The following is a 27,805-nucleotide window of genomic DNA, read 5'->3' as shown; positions in this document are numbered from 1 at the left end:
GGTTTGGAAATATAGGGTGATGGTTTGGAAATATAGGGTGATGGTTTGGAAATATAGGGTGATGGTTTGGAAATATAGGGTGATGGTTTGGAAATATAGGGTGATGGTTTGGAAGTATAGGGTGATGGTTTGGAAGTATAGGGTGATGTTTTGGAAATATAAGGTGATGTTTTGGAAATATAAGGTGATGTTTTGGAAATATAAGGTGATCTTTTTAAAATATAGGGTGATCTTTTGAAAATATAGGGTGATGGTTTGGAAATATAGGGTGATGTTTTGGAAATATAAGGTGATCTTTTGAAAATATAAGGTGACCTTTTGAAAATATAAGGTGACCTTTTGAAAATATAAGGTGATCTTTTGAAAATATAGGGTGATGTTTTGAAAATATAGGGTGATGTTTTGAAAATATAGGGTGATGTTTTGGAAATATAAGGTGATGGTTTGGAAATATAGGGTGATCTTTGGGAAATATAGGGTGATCTTTGGGAAATATAGGGTGATGGTTTGGAAATATAGGGTGATGTTTTGGAAATATAAGGTGATGGTTTGGAAATATAGGGTGATCTTTTGGAAATATAGGGCGATGGTTTGGAAATATAGGGTGATGGTTTGGAAATATAGGGTGATGGTTTGGAAATATAAGGCGATCTTTTGTCGCTATCGCCATCTCTCGCTTTTGCTTTAAAACTATTATTTGCAGTGCTACCGCTCAATATCATGAAATCGGGGAATGCGACCCTCCTGGTGTTTCGAGAAAAGATAGGTCTATAATGAACGAGGGTCTATTTTTCCAAAAGATCATCCTATATTTCCTAAAGATAACCATATATATTCAAAAAGGATCACCCTATATTTCCAAAAGATCACCCTATATTTCCAAACCATCACCTTATATTTCCAAACCATCACCTTATATTTCCAAAACATCACCTTATATTTCCAAAACATCACCTTATATTTCCAAAACATCACCTTATATTTCCAAAACATCACCTTATATTTCCAAAACATCACCCCATATTTCAACTTAATTTTGACCAGGATGGCGTGCCATAATAGTGCGTACGCCAGTTGTGAAGTCCCGCTAATAGACCAGAAATTTTCCTTAAAATTAAAATTTCATAATGAAACTGACAACATAGTTCAGAAATGATCAGCACCAACTAAAAATATAATCTTCAAGCAAGTCGGTCTTAATTTAAAAAAGTATGTAGAGTTAAAGTCGAATATCACCAAATAGCAATTGGGCAAATGACCAAACTGGTAGGCCCCCGATCTCCAAAATTCTTAACGGGCTACCGAGGGTATAATATTTTGTTCGATTAAGATATTCCTGGTCCTTCTTGTAATATTGTCATATTTGAAAACCGCACCTAGTCTACTACCGCCATCTAGCATGTGATAAGTTAACACAGTACAAGTAGTAGAGGATCGAGACGGTACCTATGTAGCGCGTGTGTTATCATCGGGAATAATAAATGATGTTTATATTATTAACCTAATGTCTTTTAATTATCATACCTGAAGGCATTACACTTCTAAACCTAATTCTTCGAGAGTTATGTGGAATTAGGCGGCATCGGCTACACTGTACGTGGACCCAGTAGTTTTCCTGCCAATTTCATGCTCCTAACGAACTTCTCAACTTACTTTCACATATCACACACAAACAGCCCGGACATCAGCTTTGCTACCGAAGAAGAAAATGATACGATATAGATCTTAACGAATACTACGGATAATTCATGTACCTAAAGTAAAACTGAAACAATTTCTAAAGATGCTAGAGCTATTTTTATTCTTTGTGATAACCATAATATAATAAAAGTGCATTTAATTGTCCATTTCATTTCTAAATTTTATAGTTAAGTGGAGGGGGTAAATTCTAACATTCGAAAGATAATATCCAGCTCTACATTGTGGCAAAGATAATATAACTACGTACCCTAGATTCGAAATATCGACGTTTCTCGATAGCCCGTTTTCTCGTGAGGCTTTTACTGAGTTCGTGCCGGAAGTCGGAAAAATCGGGCTCAATAGCAGGGTGAGAAATAAGGAATTTCAATAGATAGCCCAAAATTATATTACTCGCCTTTAGTTTTCATTCGTTTATAATTTTTTTTAGAGCTACAGGCATGATCCATTATTGTTTTAAAACAATATAACGCAAAAATATCTAGTATCTTGAAAACCGCAAGTCAAAAACCACGCCGCAATTTTCACTAAAACTTTTTAACTAGATGTCGGTAGCCCTGCCAGCAGCGGCTCTATGGAGGCAGTAAGAGCCTGCATTACGTGCAAGGAGCTTGATTTCCAATCTAGGGTACGTAGTTATATTATCTTAGATTGTGGGGATAGGCCAAAAAAATTAATAGTTAAATATAAATGAAAAACAATCTTAGTTAATTAAAATAATTATTTTTTTAAATGTTTGATTTTAGCTTAAATTAATTCCGTCGTAGTTAGAGATACGGGCTTCTAGCGCAATAATTAAATGTATCCTACATGTATGTTATTGTCTTGCGCAACACTGTAGGCCTAATAGATCGAAAGATATATCCCTAAGCGCTTAAAAGGTCAGATTTGACCTAAGGGGGCGGAAACGGGAGAAGCAACACTCGGATTCACGGGGACTTCGGAGATTTTCATAAGGGCATCATATACTAACTTTCTGCTAAATTTCCGCTGTCTCCTAATTTATTGGAGGTTTGGCATTTTTTTGCTTAGATTTACTGGACTATTATGCGAGTATTATGTATTAACAAAAGTATCATAATTACCATACACTTCCAATGGTTTTGACGAATCGTTTTTCGACACTGACATTCTCGCCCAGCTCGGCAGCTCCGACTTGGCCTCTCAACCAAACTGAGTAGTATATTATCGTCCTTGGTAGTAGTGTAATTCGCCTCGGCCATATTTAGACACTATAGTCAGTTGCAGGCTAAGAAAGACAAAATATATAGTACAGTCGGCGCAAGGATACCTCAGACCATTTCCGGCCAGTCGACCGCGCGTAATTTAAATTTGACCAATTTACGGTCAATTTCAAATTTCGTGAGTTTTATCTTTTTTTCGCGCCATCTAGGAACCGAAATTGGAATCTATTTTTTAATTTCATGTTGTCATGAGTTTAATTACTGAATGCAGCTAAAGAAGGTTCGATAATTGAAGCTCCAAATATTTTAAATAGCCCAAGAGGTTACTATAAAAAGCACGATAAAGGTTTATTGTTAAAAAGTAAAGATAAAAACATAATTTTAAACGTCTATAGCTCATTAAGACAACGTTACCCCAAAGAAAGCGTGGTAACTATTTTAAAAGAAACTGTCGATTTAACTGGTAAGACGTAGAAATAAATTAACAAAATTAAATAATTATAAATACTATTTTAAATTTAAGAATGATAGGAATGCCTTATCTTTTAAATTTGCTCACCACCACAATTATGAAATTTACAAATAAAGATTCCAATTTCGGTCTCTAGATGGCGCTAAAAGACGACAAAAAGAGCAAAATTCGAATTTGACCGTAAAATGGCCAAATTTAAATTTCGCGCGGTGGAATGACCGGAAACGATCTGAGGCATCCTTGTGCCGATTGTACTATATATTTTGTCTTTCTTAGCCTGCAACTCACTATAGGGGACTGAGAACTAGACCATGATTGCGTAATAACTCTGAATATCAATTAGTAAATTACTGTCTTATCAGTTTTTTTTATCCGAGGGTTTCCATAATGTGTAATCCTGATTTTGAGCTACTTTTTACTTCTCCGAGGGGACTTTGTAACCTAGGAGGGGTTATACAACCACCGTGTCTGTCTGTGGGTGGGTGGGTCTGTCTGTCAGGCCTGCGAACGCGTTCGCATTTTCGAGGCAAAGGGTAATCACTGCGTATGCAGTTTCTTAGAATCAGGGAAAAGGTTTTTCTAAAAGCGCCCTCTTTTTCTCATTGGGTGTAGTATAATTTTTTAATCGGCCGGGATTCGAACCCGAGCCCTCTTGAACGACAGGTGACCGTTCTACCGCAGAATCACGGATACAGTTACGCTTCACTGAAAATTAAAAACTCTTCGGAGGATAGGTATATTTTGGCTTGCCAACTTGTTGAATAATAATGTGGTCTTTCTTTAAAAAATCAATTTTGTACTACACACCAAAAGGAACAAAACAATTCGGTAGACCTAAGCCAAGCACGTAGATATAGAAAGTCTAAGATGAAATCGCGAGCGCGAAATGTTTCGTTAGCAATAGGGACTTGGCAGTGCTACGTCACAGTTTTTTTTCAATAGTTTTTATCGTGGGGAGAAAAATAATACCACAATGGCGGCCATGGCCAAAGCTACGGAGTGCCAAGTCTCTATAACGCATATTTAAAGTACTGGCTAGACTCGGGACGAGTGACAATGACATTTCCGCACGTGTATCAAACGAAGTTTTTTAGTATATTTGCGAGCAAATGATAATAAAACAAAGAACAAAATTGAGATTGTTTTGCAAAATTTAATTTAGTAAGAAAGGAATCTAGTCCTAAGGGGGGGTTTGAACCCCCTAAACCCCCCCTTATATACGTCCTTGACCTAAGCTACATGTTTATGGCTTCCCCCCTAAACGGTTAGAATACCGAGAAACCTTGTTTTCGTTTCCATAAGTAGTAAACCATAAGCCTATCATAAGTAAAGGTCTAGCATATAGAGCCCCATGTTTACGGCATTGTCCATGCGAGAAGAAAATTAACGTACGACGATAGGGCAGTAGCGACAACTTCGTTTTCAAAGATTTTACACCTAAAATATTATCTTACTTGGTAGAGCAGCCACGCTCGGGTTCATAGATGCCACACAAAACGCGTCTAAATCTCAAATTTCAAAAATAAATACCTTCAGAAACACAGTTATCGGTTCTAATTAATTATTTATTATTTTTAACTGTTAATTTTAAGTTTTAAAGCTATTAAATTGTGAATAAGCCTTGGCTACGGTGCGAAGGGCTCGCGGCTGAGATTTCTCCCTCGTGGTTCTAAATTTAAAAACGTTCGCGCACGGCTTGTGCCCATTCATAAAGCATTTAGCTAAATTTATTTCAGAAATGCATGGTTGACGACGTAGCCACTAGGAGGTGCAGATTTTGAATACCTACCTCTTAATAACGGGAATGTGATCGTCAAAAATATGGCCTAGACCTTTGCTTATGGGGACTTTATGGTAGTACTTGACTATGACGGGCCTCACAAAGATTTTCTCAAGTTTCCAAATTTGCTATCGTTCTACTATTTTAACCGTAGCGAAGAAAGGTGGTTAGTAAAAACCTGCATGGTTACAATCATTATACTTTAGATTATTTTGTTACTATTAATTTGTTCGCTCCAGATCACTTAAAAAGTCAGTACTTAAAATTGTTGTAAGTCGCGTCATTTTCTGAAAACAACTGCGCTCATCTGGGAAGTATTTGAGACATGTTTGGATAAATACGAATTATCCTATTATTGCAATTTGAAAACCAATGCAGAATGTAATTTTTTAGCAGTTTGCGAAATCTTCCAAAAATATTTTACCCAACAAATAGCACTTTCTCCCCTATTTACTTTGAGTCAGGGAATAGTTCTTTTTATAAAATAATAATCCGTTTTATCTCCCACTAAAGAGTTTATGAACTCATTCTTAGGCATTGGCTGAACTATTAAAGGGCAACATTTCAACAAGTTGGGCAAGCGTAAAGACATTTTATAAAATCAACTATTGGATCACTTTGGTTTTATTGAGATTATTTCTGTTGAATTTCGTAGATTTTGGTTAGTTGTTATGACTTGCAAGCTCTATGTTTTGCTTGTAGTTTGCGGTTTCTTGTGAAGTCGTTCCGCGCAGACGTAGCATACAACAGACACCGCGTTGAAAACGGCAAGAAGGATGAGTTTAGTGTAAACGCAGAGGTAACTGTCGTAGGCATAAGCAATTAAAAACCCGAGACTGTTGTAGGTAGTCATTGCCGCAAAAGCAGCCTCCAGGTTTCCAGAAAAAACAATGGCATAAAGAGCTGAAATTAAACCAGAAACTCAATCAATTTTAATTCTATGTACCAGGGGCTACATGTGAAGTTCTAAGCGGTAAGGGAAATGCATGGGAGGTAATTAAAAAAAAATACCCTGTCCCTTCGCCAGCGGAAAACCAACGGTTTTGTTAAATACAAAATTGGTATTTAACAAAAATTATAGAAGGCGCTACGACGATATTGTATCAGAATTTAATATAACGGTGCACCTAGGATATCTTGTCATCTCATATCACCGGTAATCTCATCGGCGCTAACGTCCACAGCCCGAACGGATGGACAGCGAGAGAACCCTACTGCTGGCAGTCGCACCTTTGACGCGAGCTTAAAGGCGCAGCCACGGAACGACCATTCCCCAGTGCGCGTACACCTGTAGCATCCCCAGCAGTCACCCAGCCTACATAGGTATAGGGAGCCATAAGCCCTTTGGAAAAGGTACCTAAAGGCGGCATAACGGGACAGTTGCTTTAATCGATTAATGGATATTAGCCATCTGGAGCACAACGGGAGTTTTAAAATGTTGAAATATTAAGCGTGAAAATGAAATGGTATAATATGATCAATTCTGAAATGCTAATAAATATTTTATTTACAAAAAAATTATGAAATGCTATATTGTCTCTCAAAGACCGACTTTTACAGCCACGAACGGCACAGGTTTTAGGCATTTTTTGGTTTATGCAGTTTAAATTAACATATAACTAGGGCATCACAAAACCCCAACGGGTATTTTTGACAAAAACCTGAGCGGAGCGAGCTAGCGACAATATAAATAATGCAAATATTGAACACACATTTAAAGAAATTAAGGTAATAACTTTTATATTTATGACATACATATCATAGTAGTTTCAGCCTCTCCAGTTCTTTTTTTTTTTGGAAGCTAGTCCGGTCTTACTATTGACTTTCAAAAGTCGTTCTAAATTTGGAGGGCGAAAGGTAATTGCACAATATATTTTAATATTATCATTATAAAATTTCCGTTTGCCATTATAAAATTTCCATCATAAAATACCCATTGAAGTTTTATAAGTTGAAATAAGAGTGTAAATAAATGTGTAATCCAATCGTAGAATAAAAATCTAAAAATTCTAAATAGTTTTATGTAGTCTTTACCTATCTACCCCTTTTCTCTAGCATCCCCCTCCACTTCTCTACAAAACGTTTCCGTACGAATCGCTCCTATCCCCATCTAGCGCCCCCCTACTCTCTCTCTCTCTCTCTCTCTCTCTCTCTCTCTCTCTCTCTCTCTCTCTCTCTCTCTCTCTCTCTCTCTCTCTCTCTCTCTCTCTCTCTCTCTCTCTCTCTCTCTCTCTCTCTCTCTCTGAGACAGTGATTGTCGCTATTTATTTGCTCCGCTTTTTTAGTTGAGTTTTTAAGTTTCTTCAACAGTACCGCCACTGTTTTTCATTATTTTCGGTGTTTTAATTGTCCAGCTTAAAAGTACTGTATTTATTTTCCCTAATTTCGCTTGTTTTTATTGTGATTTTGTGTTTCACGTTTTCGCGTTTTTGAACTTTACGCCGTTTTTCGGGCCTTGGCGTTTTTTTGCGTCTCGGCCGATGTCTAGCGGCAGCCTTCCCGCGGGCGACGGCTTCGAGCCGGGCGCCGCTTCGTCAGCGCCGCCTGGTTTTCTCGCGTCCGCTACTAGCCCTCTCTGTTACAGCGGGCTTCCTCTCCCCGGCGTTTTTGCGTCTCGAGGCTTAGCTCCACCTTCGACGTTGCCGTACTTAATCTCGCCGTCCGTTTCTGCGGCTTCGTTCCCGTCTGCCTCGGCGCCTTATTACGGGTTACCTGTTCCAGATTCACACGTTTTTCCGACTTTTTCGTTTGCAACTACCAACTACACCCCAATAAACTCTACGTATCACGCCATTAAAGCGCAATGCGCGGACAATTACCGACAATCCACCTTTAACACTACTTCACCACTACCTCCAAGCTTGTCGACTAACACGTCACCTGCTACTTTATCTACTAATACTGTCGTGAGCGGCTCTTTTTCAAGTACTCAACAACCTATTATTACTCCAAATTCACCTCATACGTTCACCCTCAATTCACAAACATTATCTAACACTCCGACGTCGCCGTTACCGGTTTCTACCGCTACCGCTTCTCCTTCCACGAGTTCCGGGTCTTGGGCTAATATTGCCGGGAGCTCATCTCACACGTTAGCCTCGAGCGGTGCCCCGTCAACGAATTCGCAAACTACTTCCGGTCTACACCCCTCCCATACGTTTTCGTTTTCGAGAGCAACCTCAAGGACCCACCCTAACGACCGTGGTATTGCCATTCGCTCTTCACACAGAGTTACAACTATTGAGGACTATGTATTAGCGATTGCCGATGTCGTTCCATCGCGAAATATTACCGATATCTTTCGCGCTAACGGCTATATCCACGTCTACTTTTCGGACATATCGTGGGCGCGCCAGTTAATCGCTGACGGGCTAAATTTTCGAAATACTTTACTCGAATGTCTTCCACTCGGGATGGCTCCGAAAAAAGTTTTATTATCAAATGTTAACCCCGTTATTGAAGATTCTATGCTTACCTCTATTCTATCTAAGTACGGTGTTGTACAGGGAGCAGTTCGTACTCTCCCCGCCGCCGTTACCCGCCAGGAATTTAAGCACATAAAGAGCGCTCGACGCGAACTATCGGTAATTTTCGATTCGGATGACGATTTTCGCGCTCTTCCGGATTTTTTCACCGTTTTCGTGAATCACGAAATGTTTGTACTACCGGTTAACGCTCCCGTTCGATGTATTACGTGCTACAACTACTTCGACCGCGACTACAATAAACGCTTCAACCACTACCACCTCATCTATCGTGACAACAAACGCTATCACCACCTCCAATAAAATTTGTTCTCCTGACAATACGCAAGTAAAAACCGTGTCATCGCCGTCTATTACTATGTCTTCGACTGTCACGGAAACCTTACCAGCGCAATCGACATCTTCAACTATAACTCCTCAGTCACGTGACTCGTCCATTGATCGCCCCACCAGCAACGTCGACCCGTCTTCAATCGTTTCAGGTTCTGAAGCTGATTTCGAAGACGCGAACATGGATTTCGACACAGACCCCTCCGTTAAAACCGTCGAGCGCAAACCGCGACGAAAAAATTCTCAGACCGACAACAACTCCAAGAGGAAGCTTCCAATGGATCCGCCAACCGAAAAGCCTAAACGACGTCCAGAGCCTAAGAAGTATCACTACGACCAAGTAAAAAACGAGTGGATCGATCCTAAGGGGAATTTCAAGCCAGTCTTTTCTTACGACGAAACCTTAAAATTCGTCCGACGCACTTTGGGTCAACCGGCTCAAGTCGCTCGTACCGTGTGCACCGAATACGCGAGTGACCCCGCGACCGTCCGTGCCTTATCGCGTCAGGTGCTCGTTGCTGCCTACACCGATCCCGCTATTATCGCTATCGCCAACAATAACCAACGACGTAACGAACGAAACCGTTACTACCGTCTCTCCGCCGCGATTCGCGCAATATTTCCTGACCTTTCTGATGTGGAAAGTGCCTAAGATATTTAAATCGCGTACACTCCTTTTGATATTTTTAATGGTTTTTAATATTATGTCTTTAAATGTTCGCGGAATGGGTCAACCCTTGACCTCAATCCGTGTGCGCGATTTTGTAAATCGCTTCAAGCCCGATATAATTTGCTTCCAAGAGACTTACGTATCTTCCATTTTTTCGAAGTCATATATTTGGTCTCAATGGCCATACGTGTTTTATCACGCTCCCTCGCTGCAACCTCGTAGTTCTGGGGTGTCGATTGCGATACGTCCGTCTCTTCGTACTTACGTTCACTCCGTTGATTGCTTTCAAGACCGATGTCTTTACATTCGTCTTAATACTGGAGTTTTTCAGTGTGATAAGGCAATTCATTTGTTTTGTACGTATGTTTCGTCGTCGAGTGACGCTGTCGCCATCGATACTCTTAACTATATTAAAAACCAATTAGAAGCCATTGACCCCTCCGATACTGTTATGTTATTAGGCGACTTTAATTGTTGTTTAAGTTCAATCGATCGTAAGAACTGTAACGAGTATAGAAAAAATGTATGTACTACTTTATCCGATCTAGTCGCCAATTTTGATTTTATTGACGGTTTTAGATTTTTAAATCCAAACGCCAATAGTTTTACGTGGCGAAACAAAATAAGACACAAATTGTTTTCCGCCCGCCTAGACCGTCTCTATTTACGTTCGAACCTACGGTTGAAAAGCGTTCGCCATATCCCTTCGGGTTTCTCGGACCACGACGCTGTACTCTGCTCCTTTTTCGACATATTTTCTATCCCTCGTTCTCCGCCCTTTTGGCGAATGAATATTCGTTGCCTCGAAGACCAGCAATTCGTAAACGAATCCCGCCAATTGTTACTGGATTTGATTGACGCCAAGCCACCGATGAGATCCTGGACCTCGTGGTGGTTTGACGTTATGAAGCCGGAAATTAAGTCGTTTTCAATGATTTTTTGGCAGCGTCGCCACTTACGTGAAAATGCCGCGATTAATCACCTCGAAGCTATGGCGGGCGCTTTCCCCTCTGGCTCCCCGGACCATCTCCGGCATAGTGAAAACCTAAAAGACTTATTACTAGAACGCTCTGTCGATTCTCTCGTTCGCGCGCGAGAAACGTTTTACAAATCTATCGACACTCCTAGTAAGGATTTTTATAAACTCGAAAAAAAGGCCGTAGCTTCCAACGTAATACCAGCAGTTTACGATTCCCACGGAATTATAATCACCGACCCCGACGCTTTACGAGAGGTTGTTGGTAACTATTACGGTAGTCTTTATTCCAAAGACCAAAACGTCACTCAGTCCAATATTTCCAAATTTCTGCCCAATGACTTACCTACCCTGGACGATAGTGAATCCGCTGCCGTCTCAGGCCCTTTTACCCTCTTAGAGACTACCAACGCTGTAAAGGGACTGTCACGTGGTAAGGCATGCGGCCTCGACGGTCTTCCCTTGGAATATTTCTTGGTATTTTGGAATATTCTTGGTCCGATTTTAGTGGATGTTTTTAACGGACTACTTTCGTCGCCTACATTCTGGAAAAAATTTTGTTGCTCCATCGTCTCCCTCCTCCCAAAGACCGGAAATCTGATCGATTTATCGAACTGGCGTCCAATTTCATTGTCAAATTCCGATTACAAGCTGTACGCGAGGGTCCTCGCTAATCGCTTAAACTCGGTAATTGCCAATATCGTTCATCCTTCACAAACTTATTCTATCCCCGGGAGAAGCATATACAATTCCCTTTCGGTCTTACGTGACTTGATTACCCTGGCCAACTCGAAAGCCGAGAAGTTAGCCGTAGTCAATATTGACTTTCGAAAGGCATTTGATCGCGTCGATCATGTGTACCTTTTTGAGGTGCTTTCTCGTTTCGGTTTTCCTAGCGATATTATGGATTATTTAAAAGTTATTTACACTGACCCTGTTTTTCGGGTACGCGTTAATAACACTATCACTCGTGCAATATCTTTTGGCAGTGGAATCCGACAGGGATGCCCACTTTCTGGCTTACTATACGTTCTGGCCCTTGAACCTCTTCTATTTTCATTACGTACCGCTATCAGGAGACCTCTCGGGTCCCCTCATACACGAATCGTTAACGCTACCTTCGCCGATGACCTCAACGGCCTCCTTCGGTATCCCGCGGAGTTCAACACCTTTGATCATTGTCTCACCGCGTACTGCGTCGCCTCCGGCGCGGTGGTAAATACCGATAAATCTTTTATACTCTGGTGTGGCGAATGGCGCCACAAACCACCAGACCTCCAACTACAATATCCCTCCCGTTCAGACGGTGGAAAATTTCTAGGTGTCTACTTAGGAAATACCCCCGCCTACGAGGCTCAGAACTGGCCAGAACTATCTACGCGCATTTCGCGAGTTTTAGGGCGCTGGATTACCTATCGGCACCTATGCTCCTTAACGGGTAGAGTGTTATTAATAAACCAACTAGCGTCGTCGATTCTTTGGCATAGGTTAAAGGTTTTGACCCCACCTATGTCCTTCGTACGCGAGTGGCAATCGTCCTTTATTAATTTCCTTTGGGCGGGAATTCACTGGGTGCCCTCCCACTACCTTTACCCCCATACCTTCGCGGGTGGACTTGGAATCGCTAACATTGAACTTAAGGTCAAAGCCTTTCGAGTTCAAACTCTCGCTCTATATCTATCATCCAGCGATCGTGATGATCCCGCGATCGTATGTACCAAGTCGATCTTCGACTCTTTTATGCCCCGAAATTTATCGCCGACCGAGATCCTAAGTGACCAAACTAGCCAAAATTTTAAAATACCTTTTTATTCGACGGCTCTCTCTTGTTGGTTTGCCATGCCTCTAAGGCTTCAACCAACGTTCTCTTCTCGCGATATTTTCTTAGACGTCCCTTTTGCCTGTTCTACGTTCCTGAGGACCGTTGAAGGCATCTGTCTGAAAGCTAATGACGTTACCTCATTATCCACGCGAGGCCTTACGCGTTTATCTCATCTGCTCGACAGAAACGGTTGCTGGCTCACGCAGAGGCAGCTTTTTTCTTCCCGCGCGCCGTCCCGTCTTTTCGTCCAACAACAGAGAAAACTCGTTACCACCCTGATACATAGCTTTCCCGAAACGTTTAACGCCTCTGGTATTAAACCAGACGCGCTATTTAGTGACGATGACAAGCTTTCGATATCAATCGAGTGGTCTACCGGTTCTCGGGTAACTCGTAGTATGGTAACTGATGCGCCAGTCACCCGAGACATCTACCGATGTCTCGTTAGCCAAAATTTTCCTGGAAAACTGCCATCTATTCCTATAGCCGATCCAACACTGGTCTCTTTCAACTCCTGGAATTTACAAAAAATTTCTAAAATCAGCTCGAGAGCTGAACTTTGTGTGCAGTGGCGAGCTTTTCATTTAGCTCTTCCCGCCCCGGCTAGGCTTTTCCACGTTGTCGAAAGCTTAGATTCGAATTCTTGTCCTTTTTGCCCAACCAAGGGAAGGCCGGAACATTGTTACTATCAATGCCCACTTTCCCAAGCTATATCGCAATTAATATTAGAGTTTGTCTTTAATTGTAATTCCCACCATCATTCGCCGACAGAAATTTGGACGTTGGTGAGTGACTCTAACGCTTGTCATAACCTTTGTAATTTTGTTTTCGTTCTAGTAAAAGTAGCGCTAAGTGAAATGTACAGCGATATTCAGCAAATATCTTTAGCAACGACCCCTTTCGAAAATTATGTAAATAAAGTGTTTATTGGTATTAAAAATCGGGTAATCGCGCGTTATCGTGCGAATCGTAAAACTGCATTAAGACGGGGAACAATTGACTCTTTCAATACTTTATGGGGGTTACAAGATGAACCCAATTGGTTTTAAAAATGTATTTATATTTGACCAAAAATGAAAAAATTGTATAATATTTATAAGTGTTATATCTTATGTTATATTACTTAGTGTGTGTTGTATTTAACCTATAACGATAATTAAAATCGAGTTATTATGAAAACAAAAAAAAACTCTCTCTCTCTCTCTCTCTCTCTCTCTCTCTCTCTCTCTCTCTCTCTCTCTCTCTCTCTCTCTCTCTCTCTCTCTCTCTCTCTCTCTCTCTCTCTCTCTCTCTCTCTCTCTCTCTCTCTCTCTCTCTCTCTCTCTCTCTCTCTCTCTCTCTCTCTCTCTCTCTCTCTCTCTCTCTCTCTCTCTCTCTCTCTCTCTCTCTCTCTCTCTCTCTCTCTCTCTCTCTCTCTCTCTCTCTCTCTCTCTCTCTCTCTCTCTCTCTCTCTCTCTCTCTCTCTCTCTCTCTCTCTCTCTCTCTCTCTCTCTCTCTCTCTCTCTCTCTCTCTCTCTCTCTCTCTCTCTCTCTCTCTCTCTCTCTCTCTCTCTCTCTCTCTCTCTCTCTCTCTCTCTCTCTCTCTCTCTCTCTCTCTCTCTCTCTCTCTCTCTCTCTCTCTCTCTCTCTCTCTCTCTCTCTCTCTCTCTCTCTCTCTCTCTCTCTCTCTCTCTCTCTCTCTCTCTCTCTCTCTCTCTCTCTCTCTCTCTCTCTCTCTCTCTCTCTCTCTCTCTCTCTCTCTCTCTCTCTCTCTCTCTCTCTCTCTCTCTCTCTCTCTCTCTCTCTCTCTCTCTCTCTCTCTCTCTCTCTCTCTCTCTCTCTCTCTCTCTCTCTCTCTCTCTCTCTCTCTCTCTCTCTCTCTCTCTCTCTCTCTCTCTCTCTCTCTCTCTCTCTCTCTCTCTCTCTCTCTCTCTCTCTCTCTCTCTCTCTCTCTCTCTCTCTCTCTCTCTCTCTCTCTCTCTCTCTCTCTCTCTCTCTCTCTCTCTCTCTCTCTCTCTCTCTCTCTCTCTCTCTCTCTCTCTCTCTCTCTCTCTCTCTCTCTCTCTCTCTCTCTCTCTCTCTCTCTCTCTCTCTCTCTCTCTCTCTCTCTCTCTCTCTCTCTCTCTCTCTCTCTCTCTCTCTCTCTCTCTCTCTCTCTCTCTCTCTCTCTCTCTCTCTCTCTCTCTCTCTCTCTCTCTCTCTCTCTCTCTCTCTCTCTCTCTCTCTCTCTCTCTCTCTCTCTCTCTCTCTCTCTCTCTCTCTCTCTCTCTCTCTCTCTCTCTCTCTCTCTCTCTCTCTCTCTCTCTCTCTCTCTCTCTCTCTCTCTCTCTCTCTCTCTCTCTCTCTCTCTCTCTCTCTCTCTCTCTCTCTCTCTCTCTCTCTCTCTCTCTCTCTCTCTCTCTCTCTCTCTCTCTCTCTCTCTCTCTCTCTCTCTCTCTCTCTCTCTCTCTCTCTCTCTCTCTCTCTCTCTCTCTCTCTCTCTCTCTCTCTCTCTCTCTCTCTCTCTCTCTCTCTCTCTCTCTCTCTCTCTCTCTCTCTCTCTCTCTCTCTCTCTCTCTCTCTCTCTCTCTCTCTCTCTCTCTCTCTCTCTCTCTCTCTCTCTCTCTCTCTCTCTCTCTCTCTCTCTCTCTCTCTCTCTCTCTCTCTCTCTCTCTCTCTCTCTCTCTCTCTCTCTCTCTCTCTCTCTCTCTCTCTCTCTCTCTCTCTCTCTCTCTCTCTCTCTCTCTCTCTCTCTCTCTCTCTCTCTCTCTCTCTCTCTCTCTCTCTCTCTCTCTCTCTCTCTCTCTCTCTCTCTCTCTCTCTCTCTCTCTCTCTCTCTCTCTCTCTCTCTCTCTCTCTCTCTCTCTCTCTCTCTCTCTCTCTCTCTCTCTCTCTCTCTCTCTCTCTCTCTCTCTCTCTCTCTCTCTCTCTCTCTCTCTCTCTCTCTCTCTCTCTCTCTCTCTCTCTCTCTCTCTCTCTCTCTCTCTCTCTCTCTCTCTCTCTCTCTCTCTCTCTCTCTCTCTCTCTCTCTCTCTCTCTCTCTCTCTCTCTCTCTCTCTCTCTCTCTCTCTCTCTCTCTCTCTCTCTCTCTCTCTCTCTCTCTCTCTCTCTCTCTCTCTCTCTCTCTCTCTCTCTCTCTCTCTCTCTCTCTCTCTCTCTCTCTCTCTCTCTCTCTCTCTCTCTCTCTCTCTCTCTCTCTCTCTCTCTCTCTCTCTCTCTCTCTCTCTCTCTCTCTCTCTCTCTCTCTCTCTCTCTCTCTCTCTCTCTCTCTCTCTCTCTCTCTCTCTCTCTCTCTCTCTCTCTCTCTCTCTCTCTCTCTCTCTCTCTCTCTCTCTCTCTCTCTCTCTCTCTCTCTCTCTCTCTCTCTCTCTCTCTCTCTCTCTCTCTCTCTCTCTCTCTCTCTCTCTCTCTCTCTCTCTCTCTCTCTCTCTCTCTCTCTCTCTCTCTCTCTCTCTCTCTCTCTCTCTCTCTCTCTCTCTCTCTCTCTCTCTCTCTCTCTCTCTCTCTCTCTCTCTCTCTCTCTCTCTCTCTCTCTCTCTCTCTCTCTCTCTCTCTCTCTCTCTCTCTCTCTCTCTCTCTCTCTCTCTCTCTCTCTCTCTCTCTCTCTCTCTCTCTCTCTCTCTCTCTCTCTCTCTCTCTCTCTCTCTCTCTCTCTCTCTCTCTCTCTCTCTCTCTCTCTCTCTCTCTCTCTCTCTCTCTCTCTCTCTCTCTCTCTCTCTCTCTCTCTCTCTCTCTCTCTCATTTCAAGAATTTTTCCGTTTCGCCAACCCATCCCGATCGCCCCTTTGACCTCTCGCGAGGGTCTTGCGACTTGGCGTATTTCGAAACTATCTCCTTTTACTACCCGCCTTGAGAACGGTGTTCAATGGCGGGCCCTCCATGGTGCCCTCGCAACCCCCTCGCGATTGGTACATTTCGTTCCTGAGATTTGTTCTCCTCACTGTCCCTTCTGCCCTGCCTTTGGCGATTTCATTCACATCTATTTTAATTGTCCAATTATCTCTATGCTCGTCGCCGGTATTTTGGAGTGGGTGCACTTTCATACCGGCCACGTGCATCACCCTGCCGAAGTTTTTTACCTGGTGAGCACCCCTGGAAATCACTGCTTTTGCAACCTCGTTTTCGTTGTTTTGAAATCCATTCTTCAGGATCGTTTCTATAATATTTCTCAAATTAACTTTAATGGTGACAATTATAAATTTTTATATACCAACATTCACCTAATCCTTTTTTTGTTTATTGACTATAACTCGTTATAACTCGTTGAAAACATGTTAATGTTTTTTCTCTAATTTATCCTTGGCGGTCCCCAAGGTAACCACGTCCTCTTTGTTGTACCGATGTTATTTCGTATGAAATGTTTTATTGCCGCCGTTTTTATCATTAGTGTTGTACCCTTTGTTTTTCCCGCTTAACTGACCTGTGACATGTATTGTATTGTATTTTGACGCCAATAAAGGCCATATTAGAAACAAAAAACTCTCTCTCTCTCTCTCTCTCTCTCTCTCTCTCTCTCTCTCTCTCAACCCGTGGCTCATACCATTCCTCTTTCCCTTGCGCCCCCCCTCCTTTGTAACTTACTAACGGACGGACGGACAAAACTTACCCATAGAACTCGCTGCTAAGAGAGCTACGCTCAATAATTGTTTTACTTTAAATACATTTGCAAATATTTATAAAGCGAAAAGTTTAAAAAAAAAAGCTTAAGAACTTTCGTTAAGCTTAAAATGATTAGGTTTGGAAATTGATCATACGAATTGCCAATTTAAATTATCCACCCATTAATATTTTTCCTGCTAGATGGCGTCACACATTTGCCGGTGGGGGGCTATATTTTATCTCAATAGTGGCTCTATTTCTTTCTTCAAAGGAAAGCTCATTTTTCGACACGCCGCGACTTCGACGTCTTGCGAGAAATCGCTGTTATCTCACAGCCTATGTACGATTCTAACTTATAGGGAGCTAGTATATTATAAACTTATAGTAAAACGAAGAAAATGACCGGCCATCTTAGCCCAAGATGGCAGAAAGGGTAATGAGTACATTAATGATCCTACTTTATATTAATTTTTCTAGCTCCAGCAGCACAAGTGTGCTTCACCCGTAACTGACCTCGTATTTGGACGTTTAAAACGACGGCCACGATGGACCAGATGACGGATACGGGGAAGATAAAATGACGGCTATCAGCAACTGGTGTCCAGAAGCCGAGTGCCGCCACGCATCCGATCATCACAAGAAACGAGGGAATGATGAAAATGGAACGGTGCAATTTGCTGGCTCCGAATCCGAAGCATACTGCGCACACGGTGTGTCCGATGCCTCCCACCAGCATCACGAATCCTATGTTACTCACGCCCCATGTGCAAGATATGAATGCCTATACAGAATAGATGAAAAAGAGTTTCAAATATATTAGCGTATTACCATATGTAACATAATCACTCATAATTGTGCCCGTGTACAAAAATTACTTAAAAAACATTTCAATGAGAGCTGGATTCACACGGAACATACAATAAGGTAATGAAACTTCGTAGCCATGTTGGTATACATTTTTTTCCTATAGGAAAAAGCATGGGTGACGTTCTATGATAATGAGTAGCTCGCTTGAGGGTGTGGCCTGTGTTCATTGCCATGTTAACATGAAATTAAGACGCCGAAGGTGGTCACGTGCTTATTCGCAGTATCGGGTTGCATTTTGCCTCGTGATTTGTGACGTGAATAATTTTATGGCGACCGTTTCAAGGCGGGGCTTAGCTATGACGTATGCCAACGACGCTACGACTACCGATAGGTCTTCGAGCAAACAAAAAGACGCGAAACTCGGACCAAATAGATCTTCGACTGAAAAACTAAATTAAATTAAATAAAATAGCCAGAAATTCCAACGGCAGACCAGTCTCGTCCTATTTGGGACTCGTCAGTACCGTGCGGGAAATCTGACTTGCGACTATAACACCGAAAAGATAAACTAAGCCTAAAAATTAAAAATTTAAAAAAGTGTTGCGTAGCAACAGAAAGTCGAATAGGGGGAGAGTGGTGGAGAAGAGTATATACGAAATGTTAAATTAAAAGGAGTAATCTACTTTTTCGCTAATTTTTTATGCTTAAGGCAAATATAAACTGGGTCTTGACCCAAATTGTTTAAAATTCACGTAAAATATAAAGTTTATATTTGGTTGAATTCCACGGGTTCTGCTTCGTGGATTTCCTAAAAATAAATTTCAAATTGAAGCTAATTAAACACACGATACAATGATCTTTAAAAGATCTAGAGATAAAGTATCATAATTTAATAGTGATTTCGTTATGTAGTTTCCCATAAAACTTAAATTAGGGTAGATTGTATAATTTCGGTCATTTTTAAATTTGAATAGTTCATCGACACTAAAAAAAAACCCCTTCTCGCGGGCTCACGCTGAGGCGGCTCTACATCCCAGTCAGAACTGGTTTTTTCTTCAGCGGTAGTTCCCACAATCCTCGCCAGAGAGCGTCACTAAAATATTTCATCTCGGGTCCGTCTCCGAGACTGGAGGTACCACGGTTTGGGGGGTAACAGTTTGAGAAGGGAAAGACACGTTTTTCGTTCACAGCGCGCGTTGGGAAAAGCGCCCGGCTGTGAACTCCTAGTCATCAGTAGCGGCCCTAAGGGTGGGCTGAAGTGGGCTTTAGCCCCCGTGCATTTATATTAAAAGGGCCACATATTCATAATTAAGAAGCCTCATATTTTAATTTATGAATTTTCATTATCTCTAGAAATTTGTTTTATTGCGAAGAAACGTTTTTCTGGGAAAAATCTTTCAAAATCAATTTGTTTACTCAAAAAGGTAGTAGACCATAAACATATAGATTCGGGAGGAAGGTAGCGGAAATTGAGAGAAAGTTGAAAAGAAAGGGGCTTATGGGAATTTACGGAAATATCCCAGGCATGCACGTGTCCCCTCCAGGTCAGATTCAAGGTCAGTAGGGATCCAAAAAACGCGACGAGCGCCGCAACAATAAAACGACCTTGCTCTTCTCGCTTCCTAGAAAATTTTTGGTTTTTTCGATTTCACCACTTTTGCGAAATATGCTCAATCCAAGGTTCCCACTAAGGGCCACAAAATTCTTAGGGGCTAAGGGGCCACAAAATAATTAGCCCACCTGTGAAAAAACCTTAGCGCCGCTACTGCTAGTCATGTCTCATGTTCCTAGCTATACTTACTTTGGTGAAATCTGTAGAGAAAAAGCAGGTAGTTATGCCCATGGTGTAATTGACTAATCCGAGGAGGTGATGTTGTGGATCTTTGAAACAGCGGATTGTAGCCAGGAACATTTCCTGGACCTTGGTTTTGTTGATTTCGTTGGGTGTTTTGACGGGATCAGCCAGAAAGAGGACCGTAATCCCAGCCACAAACGCGCAGACCAAAAACAACGCACTCATTTTTACGATTTGTGTCTCTGACGGTGTTTGCAAAATGTCTTCGGGTCCCATGGCGTACCAGTCGCAGAAGTTCACCCCGCAGATCTCGGACACGTTCACTATGGGCGTTGAAGCTAGAAATAAACATCCAATTGATTTATTTTTATCTGCTTAATCCTCTTCGAACCATTCCGTGAATCTATCAGGTACAGTCCCGATCTAAAGTTTCTGGCCGTTTTCTCTCGGCAGCCATTTTGTTTCTATTTTAAGTAGAGTGCCAAATGAGGGCATCTATGAAAGAAAACCCTCACGAAATAATACGCAGTGAAAATTAATGCCCAACCACCATTGGGCCGCGAGCAAAGCCGGTAATAGCCAAACCCCTCCCAAATGACGGAAACATAATCTGGTTTCATTTTTCAAATCGGATTTGTGGTTGTAAAGTTATTGATAACGGAAAACCTGAAAACTAACCCAAATTTCATTTTTAAGTGAAACAAAGCAAGCGTGCAAGTAGTATTTAAAATAATATCGCTCGAGACAATGATATTTTTTGCTTCACCCGAAAATAGTGGTTAAGCTCGTCCAATGAAATTTGCACACAACTCTGCGGCAATTTTATATAATTTCTACAAATTAACTAATGGTCTAAATTGGAAGTGTGCTCGGGACAGATTTTTAATTATTACCTATTTAACAAAATAAAACCAACCCCATCCATTGATATTACGCCATCTGCATAAAAACAATTATTTAAAAATTTACAAAATTTAGGTTTTGACAGGGTTCATCAAGAGATTTTTTAAAGCAAGTGGGAGCCGTGGGAATAAAAAACGGGGAGAGATTGGTGTACATGACTTGGCAAAAAAAAACACAAACACTCCGCCATCAAAGAGTGGCAGAACTCAAAATGACAGCAAAAAAAATTATACAAATAGGAGATCCAAAATCCAAAGACTTCAATAAAATGTTAGTTAGTTGGTCGCAGTATAGCGCATGTATCCGTGATGATATCGACCCACTCGGTGTGAACACTCCCGCCGTTGTTTTCGGGAGTGCCCCCCACTGAAGCACCGTCTACAGAGAGCACCGAGTAGCTGCATAACCAGGGCAGTCAAAAAGTATGTGGTGAGAGTCCTCCCGAAATCCACACCGCGCACTGGAGTCGACCGATGAAGAGTAGCTTTGATCGTAATCCAGCCAGAAACGAGCCGCGCCAGGAGCGTGTCAACCCAACGCGTGAGAGTTTTATCCATGATCGCCCGAGAGCCCATGAAAAGGGTTCGTCTGCCGAAGTGGGGAGGGATAGAGAGAGCCAATGAGTGTTCGACGCACGTATCAGACACTGCTTGGCAGCAGGCATTTTAATATCCGCAAGAGTCGACTTTTTGCGGACGTGGTACGAAGGTGACGGTTATCCACCATTTCATTTCCCGGGACGCCCACATCAGCGGGGCATCACAGTTAAGTAACGTTATGTTAATAATTTCCAGTGAAGTCAGATTTTAACGCAGAAACGACGGATAGTACGCTGGCATATCGGCGAGGTTGGCCAGGTTCAGTAGAACCCTTCGGTAGCCAATGGAGGTATGGCATTCTCTATTTCCATCAGCTTGATAAAAGAAGACTGTGGGACTCCTAAGATAGCACGGAGGGTGACGTTTTGAACTTTACCCAGTTTAACCAGAAGCGTGGAGGTTGCCAACGCATATAGCGAACATGAGTAGTCGAGCCGGGAGCAAATCAGGTGGGTGTACATTAGCCGAAGGATTCCACGGCCCGGACCGCAAGAAGTCTCAGAGACAGCCCGGAAGAGATTAATCCATTTCATTGAGGACGAGACGAGAAGATCGAACTGCCTATGTCTAAAAAATTAGACGCGTTTCAAGTTTCGTGTAGATCGTTAAAATAGCGAAATCGGTTAACAAATTGGTTGGGCATATTTGCTTATTCAAGTTTTCTTTAACGAGATTAAAATTCAATCGAATGTTTTAGTCATCTCTATTCTATTTTGGGCAAAAGTAAATAGGTTCTTTTGATATTATTGGCTAAAATTTCCGTCGGCTTAGAATATCACCAGATTTAGTGAAGGCAGATTTTGGTGGGAGTCAATGAATATACAGGGTCTTTTTTTTTGCTCGGAAAAGTGTTTTTTTTCAAAAACTATTTATAGTACCGATTTCAAATTTGGAAGGTCAATTCTCTATACCGGGGGACATCAGTTTGAGAAATTTGAGCGTTTTCGGTAATGTTTTTCACCAATTTTGAAAAATTATTTTTCGACCACTAGGTGCGAGATAAAAAATTTCTATTATAAAGTTGTAGGCCGTCATCGAAAACCCTTAAAAATTGTTCACTCGACGAAAAACAATTTATTTATCAGTGAAAATTCGAGCTTGAAAAATTTACAAGTTGGTGAAGCCAAATTACGATTGTTTGAAACGATAATTGAAACCGAATTACCTAATCCAGTTGAAACTTTGGTTAAAAAAACGACCGGATTTAAAAAACACGAGGCTATAGGTCAATCCTAAACATGCATTGGGTATTTAAAGGAAAACTTTGGGAGATTATTATCAGTGTTTGATAATATTTCGAACAATGCCTCGTTATTCAGTAGCTGAGCGTACCGAGATAGTTGCCATTTACTATGGAGAAGCAGCGCAAAACCTTAGAAGAGTGACTGAAATCTTCGCAGAAAGACATCCAAATGGAGCACCATCTGTAAATACAGTAAGACGAGCAATTCACGATTTAAATCAATTTGGTAACTTGCAACCTAGGTTTCGCGGATTGGGTCAACCGGATTTAGACTTCGAGAACAATGTACTCGAGTACTTTGTGGCATATCCTCGTCACAGTTGCGCTAACGCCGCTGCTGATTTGGGTTGTTCTGCAAATCGTGTGTGGAAAATTCTTCGTAAGAATCGCTATCACCCATACAGAGCTACGCTCCACCAAGGACTAATTGACGGAGACCATCAAAGACGTTATGCATTTAGCAACTGGTTACTAAATGCTGTCCAAGAAGATAGACAATTTTTGCGCCATGTTTTGTTCTCCGACGAAGCGTCATTTTCTAGAGATGGGCCCTTTAATCATCAAAACAGCCATCTTTGGTCTGACATCAACCCACATTGGGGTTTTGAATATCATCACCAGGTTCAATTTGAACGGGTCAATGTTTGGGTTGGACTTGTTGGAAACCGTTTGATTGGTCCCTTTTTCCTGCCGACGAACCTCAACGGCCAAAGGTATTTACATTTTCTACAGAACGAACTGAGTGACGCAATCGACGACATTCCATTGGCTGAAAGAGGTCAGTTGTGGTTTCAGCAAGATGGCGCCCCTCCGCATTTTTCCCGGCAAGTAACTGAGCACCTCAACAACGAGTTTCCTGAAAGGTGGATAGGGAGAAATGGTCCAGTGCATTGGCCAGCAAGGTCACCTGACCTAACACCGCTGGATTATTTTCTCTGGGGATTCGTTAAAGCAAAGGTATACGCCACGCCCATTGAAACTAGGGAGGAACTCATTAGACGAATAATCAGTGCTTGCCGAGACGTCACACCAGAAATGGTAGAGAAAGCGTTTGAGAACTTAATTGTCCGCGCACAAACCTGTGTTGCAGCCAATGGTGATATTATTGAAAATGTTTTGTAAAAATTTATGTGAATAAAATATCTGCATTTAAAAACCAAACGTGTACATTTTTTCAAGTGTGAAAACTCTACTACGTTTGTATTAGACTTGTTCCCTTTTCAATTATCGTTTCAAACAATCGTAATTTGGCTTCACCAACTTGTAAATTTTTCAAGCTCGAATTTTCACTGATAAATAAGTTGTTTTTCGTCGAGTGAACAATTTTTAAGGGTTTTCGATGACGGCCTACAACTTTATAATTGAAATTTTTTATCTCGCACCTAGTGGTCGAAAAATAATTTTTCAAAATTGGTGAAAAACATTACCGAAAACGCTCAAATTTCTCAAACTGATGTCCCCCGGTATAGAGAATTGACCTTCCAAATTTGAAATCGGTACTATAAATAGTTTTTGAAAAAAAACACTTTTCCGAGCAAAAAAAAAGACCCTGTATATTTTCATTTTTATTCATATAGACAGAAAATCACGTCGGCATATGGACCTTCGGCGTAGACATTCGTCGGCGAATTGAACGTCGGCAGTGATTAAAATGGTGTCGGCGCTGCTGCGACGGCGTTATTGTCCGTCGGCGGTGGGTTTGTGGAACCCGCAAAAGTGGTTTTTGGAGAAGGTTGAGCGTGAGCGGCCTGCCTGCATTGCGAACGGTACACTTTCTGCCTGTCCGTGAACACCCCGCTGCCTTTCGACGGGCTCTGCTCGCTCGCCCATTCTTTATTCCTTTCCCTCTTCGCCGGGCTGTCGACACTTGGATTAATTAACGCATAGGGATATTCCGGTTAAGCCAAAACCTGGAAACCTACGCTGATGGTGCTTAAGCGGCGAGAAAATGCAAAGCTATATCTGCGCAAGCGCGAAAAACGGGGCACAGAATAGATTCAGAAAGTAGGGACAACTGGTGTTTAGTTTTCGAAATATTTTTCGCGTCCAACACGAAAGTAGATATATTAACTGGTGGCGTAGTTTACGTAGAAAAAAAAGTACCAATTTTTCGCGCATGCTCAAAGGTGGTTACGCCTATCTTTCAACTAACAATAGGTAATACATTTACAAACTCGTACACAGCGAACAAATCGTTTTTTACCTTTGCACACGATAAATATTTGATGTTACGAATGGTGGTGCTAGGATTGATGTCCAGTACTTAGAGAGGGTAGAAATTAAAATGAAACATTGTCTGGTAACACGCGCTACGACCTTATTTACGTATCCTGGTGGCCAAAATTTTAAATTCGTTGATCCACCATAAATATGGAAGGGTACACCAACTTTAAAGACCCAGAGGAGAGCGGATTTCCACCCCTCTTATGATGTTCTAATTTTTTTGACGAGTGACAGCTGATCGACATTTGTGACAACTTGCTTTACAGGTCTGACAACTTACTTGACAGCTCTGACAGATTGAGTGATGCTCAATATCGATATTCTATTCAAAAACGGTCTGAGCCGTCGGTCAAGCTGTCCACGCTGTCACTCCTCAAGAAATCGACAAGTTCAGTTTTGCGGGGCAACAATTCGCGCACGAGAAAATAGAATCTCTCTTCTCGGCCTTTAAACCTGGTGGCCAAAATTTTAAATTCGTTGATCCACCATAAATATGGAAGTGTACACCAACTTTAAGTGTACAGTTTACGGAACGTGTGTACTATATCAAATATGGTATCCATTTTTTAAATGGCAACTCTGGTGTTTGAATTTCACTAGATTTTTTATTAGATTTAATAGAAATATGGCGGAAAAATCCAAGAATATAATTGACAGTATTAACTTACACGAAGTTAGGGAAGGGAGGAGTGGAGTTACTCGATTTTCACTAATATTTTTAAAAAGGCGATGTGTTCCTTTAAAGAGATATATACACTTTTCTGGTTACACATATAATTTAAAGTTAAATCCAACATACCGTTAACTCTATCTTCGTGCAGCATTATATAACTGATCAGATTTCCCCAAATTGAACCGGAAGAGAAGAACGTGACGAATATGCCCATGAAGATGAACTTTGCGGAATCCTCGTCTTCGGGTGTCCGGGCATAGTTGGTGGCCAATTGCATGGTGTAGCAAGACACGGACACCCAATAGACCGACGCCGCGAATCCGTTGATGACGTTGGACACCGCGAAGACCGCCAACGTGGGCTTGAAGTTGCCCACTGTCGAGAAGCCATAGAGGACGATGCCCAAGCCGATGCAGTTCTTCAGACCGAATAATTTCACGCACAAGGAAGCGATCGCGAAGTTGCCAATGATGAAACAGGCGTACAAGATGACCTGGGAATTATTCCCTAAGCTGTTTTTGATTCGTATGCTGCTAATGAGATCCACGGATGACCCGAACACGGAAAATTGGACAGCTGTGGCGACACTCACCACCAAGAGGCTTCTAATTATTCTTGGTCTTGAAAGCATTTTGTTACTAACAATCACCGGAACCGAACTCTCCATTACACACAAAACGTACTCAATAGTGATATATGGTAAAACTACGAACTTACTATTTCGTGATGTAGACTCTGAGTGACTATCGTTGAAACGCGGGATTTACGCAAACATGTAGAATAAACAGCTGTTGCATAGAGCAGAAAACCTTGATAGATATCGTAAGGTTGAAATGTTCGTAATAAAAATAACGAGGAAACTTTGGACTTGTACATATAAGAATTTTTTTTCTCAAAATGACACCGTTTGACACGTTTTATGAATTCCCCTAGCAACAAATAACATCACTAAATCTCATTTGAGCTATGAGCAGGGGTGCAGGTGGGGGAAATTCCTGGGGCAACCATGCCTTTTAAGGCCCGCGCGGCAAAAGGTACCACGACTTTCAGTTTTTCACCGGACCCAGAAAAGCCTTCGCATGACCTTATTTACGAGATAGCTTCACTAATTTTACTCTTAATAATTAAATTGTAGTGGTTGAGGACATCCTCTTAGCACAAGTGCTATTTTACAACCTCAACCAATACAATTTAAATTACAGTATGTTAAAGGAAATTTAAACCTGAAACGGAGTACCCTTCGCTAAATGGGAAAAAATCAAATCAACGCGGTTTCGCAAAGGTCCTCTAAAACGCGGTTGAAGCTCACGATGCAGTCGGATGATCTCGAAGTATAAATGCCTCCTAGAAGCAACAGATGTTTGAAATATTAAACGGGAAAGCAAGTGACGCCTCGACGTGAAGTAGCTTTTTTTGTAATAGATGTTGCGTCGAAATCAAAAAGGCGATAATTATACGTACACCTCGCGTTGATTGGATCGTTTGTAAATTGGTCAATGACATAAATTACAGCAATTATAAACAATATTTTTACTCGTGATATATATTTTAGGTTAAAGTCCACTAAATAGAGTATAAGTTGTCTAACTATAATACTCTAAAACACGAATCCATCTTTCTACTTGGAATGCTTATCCTGCGTATCATGTATGGTAAGATCACTCTTGACGGCTTTGGCCCTGCCTACGATAGAAAAAAATCCCCTTTGCACGCGCTCACCTTTCACGTAGTTGTTTGTTTAGTAAACATAGTGACTTTAAAGAAACCGTCAGCCACATCGAGACGAAAATCTGCCGCGATAAGCATTCCAGGTAGAGGCATGGATTCCTGTCTACAATCGCTCTCTGACGACGTTATCATCAAAATCGACAGCTTCCTTTGCCATAAATAGATGGCACCACGCTGTCTAGTAAAGTTGTGTTTTTAGAATAATCGTATAGATTCGTGGTCATCTCTAATAACAGGGGCTTTTTCAAAATACAGGTGGCAATGATAGAACTACCACTTGCTTTGATCATGGACATTGTATTACTGGGACGAGAAACTGGTGAATATTTGGTCGTTCTAGATTGGTTTGGCATCTACTTCGCGCACGGGGAGTCATTTGTAAAAAAACTGCGGCCATTTTTAAGCTATTGCTTAGATTAGTTTAGATAGGGAATGGAATTTAATAAAAATAAAACCAAATAATAGCTAGGGACATGCTTTCATTAGTTACCAAAATTCGTTCTCATGTGGATGTGATAAATTTTTTTTTCAAATGGTAAACCTAGCCAAAACTAATTTTCACTTTTAAACTTTTCTAGCTGATGCCGCCGCCATCTTTTTGGATTACTACCAACTCACATTGCATCTAGGTCGTTTTTTTAACGTGATAGATTCTAACGGAGGGCACCGCTAAACTTTCTAGTCCCTGTAATACAATGTACATGGTTTAAGCCATCTCATTAAAAGGGAATGCTTGTACCTTAGACCAAGAAACACAGGAAAGTCGCACGGTAGATATTTCGCGCCCGAAGCTTTGTTGCGGCTGCCTATTTACTATTTATCTCGCGCGGTGTCGCTAGTAGCGAAGGTGAGTCAATTTT

At 41.7% G+C, this 27,805-nt stretch overlaps 1 protein-coding gene across 1 annotated transcript; it reads right to left on the bottom strand.

The window, feature by feature from the left end:
• Nucleotides 1-5,819: 5,819 nt before the first annotated feature.
• On the bottom strand, nucleotides 5,820-25,884 carry LOC149960212 (UNC93-like protein). Its single transcript, XM_090167410.1, has 4 exons — nucleotides 25,344-25,884; nucleotides 19,583-19,914; nucleotides 17,488-17,755; nucleotides 5,820-6,037 (listed from the first exon to the last, which is right to left on the bottom strand). The coding sequence occupies exons 1-4, from the start codon at nucleotides 25,882-25,884 to the stop codon at nucleotides 5,820-5,822; spliced, it is 1,359 nt and encodes a 452-aa protein (XP_090023536.1).
• Between the last annotated feature and the right edge of the window lie 1,921 nt (nucleotides 25,885-27,805).

Source organism: Leiobunum rupestre, chromosome 2 (assembly GCF_980474605.1).
Source record: "Leiobunum rupestre chromosome 2, qqLeiRupe1.1.hap1, whole genome shotgun sequence".
Classification (NCBI taxonomy): domain Eukaryota; kingdom Metazoa; phylum Arthropoda; class Arachnida; order Opiliones; family Sclerosomatidae; genus Leiobunum; species Leiobunum rupestre.
Note: the sequence above shows the minus strand (reverse complement) of the source record. Positions and strands in the feature narration are given on the sequence as shown.

Bases quoted from the DNA above. Each gene is read 5' to 3' on its own strand.
- LOC149960212 (XM_090167410.1), bottom strand. From the start codon at position 25,884: ATGGAGAGTTCGGTTCCGGTGATTGTTAGTAACAAAATGCTTTCAAGA. The intron at 19,915-25,343 runs GTATGTTGGATT...GTTTATTTCTAG, and splicing joins GCACGAAGATAGAGTTAACG to CTTCAACGCCCATAGTGAAC. The intron at 6,038-17,487 runs GTCAGTTACGGG...GTTTAATTTCAG, and splicing joins TTTAAACGTCCAAATACGAG to CTCTTTATGCCATTGTTTTT.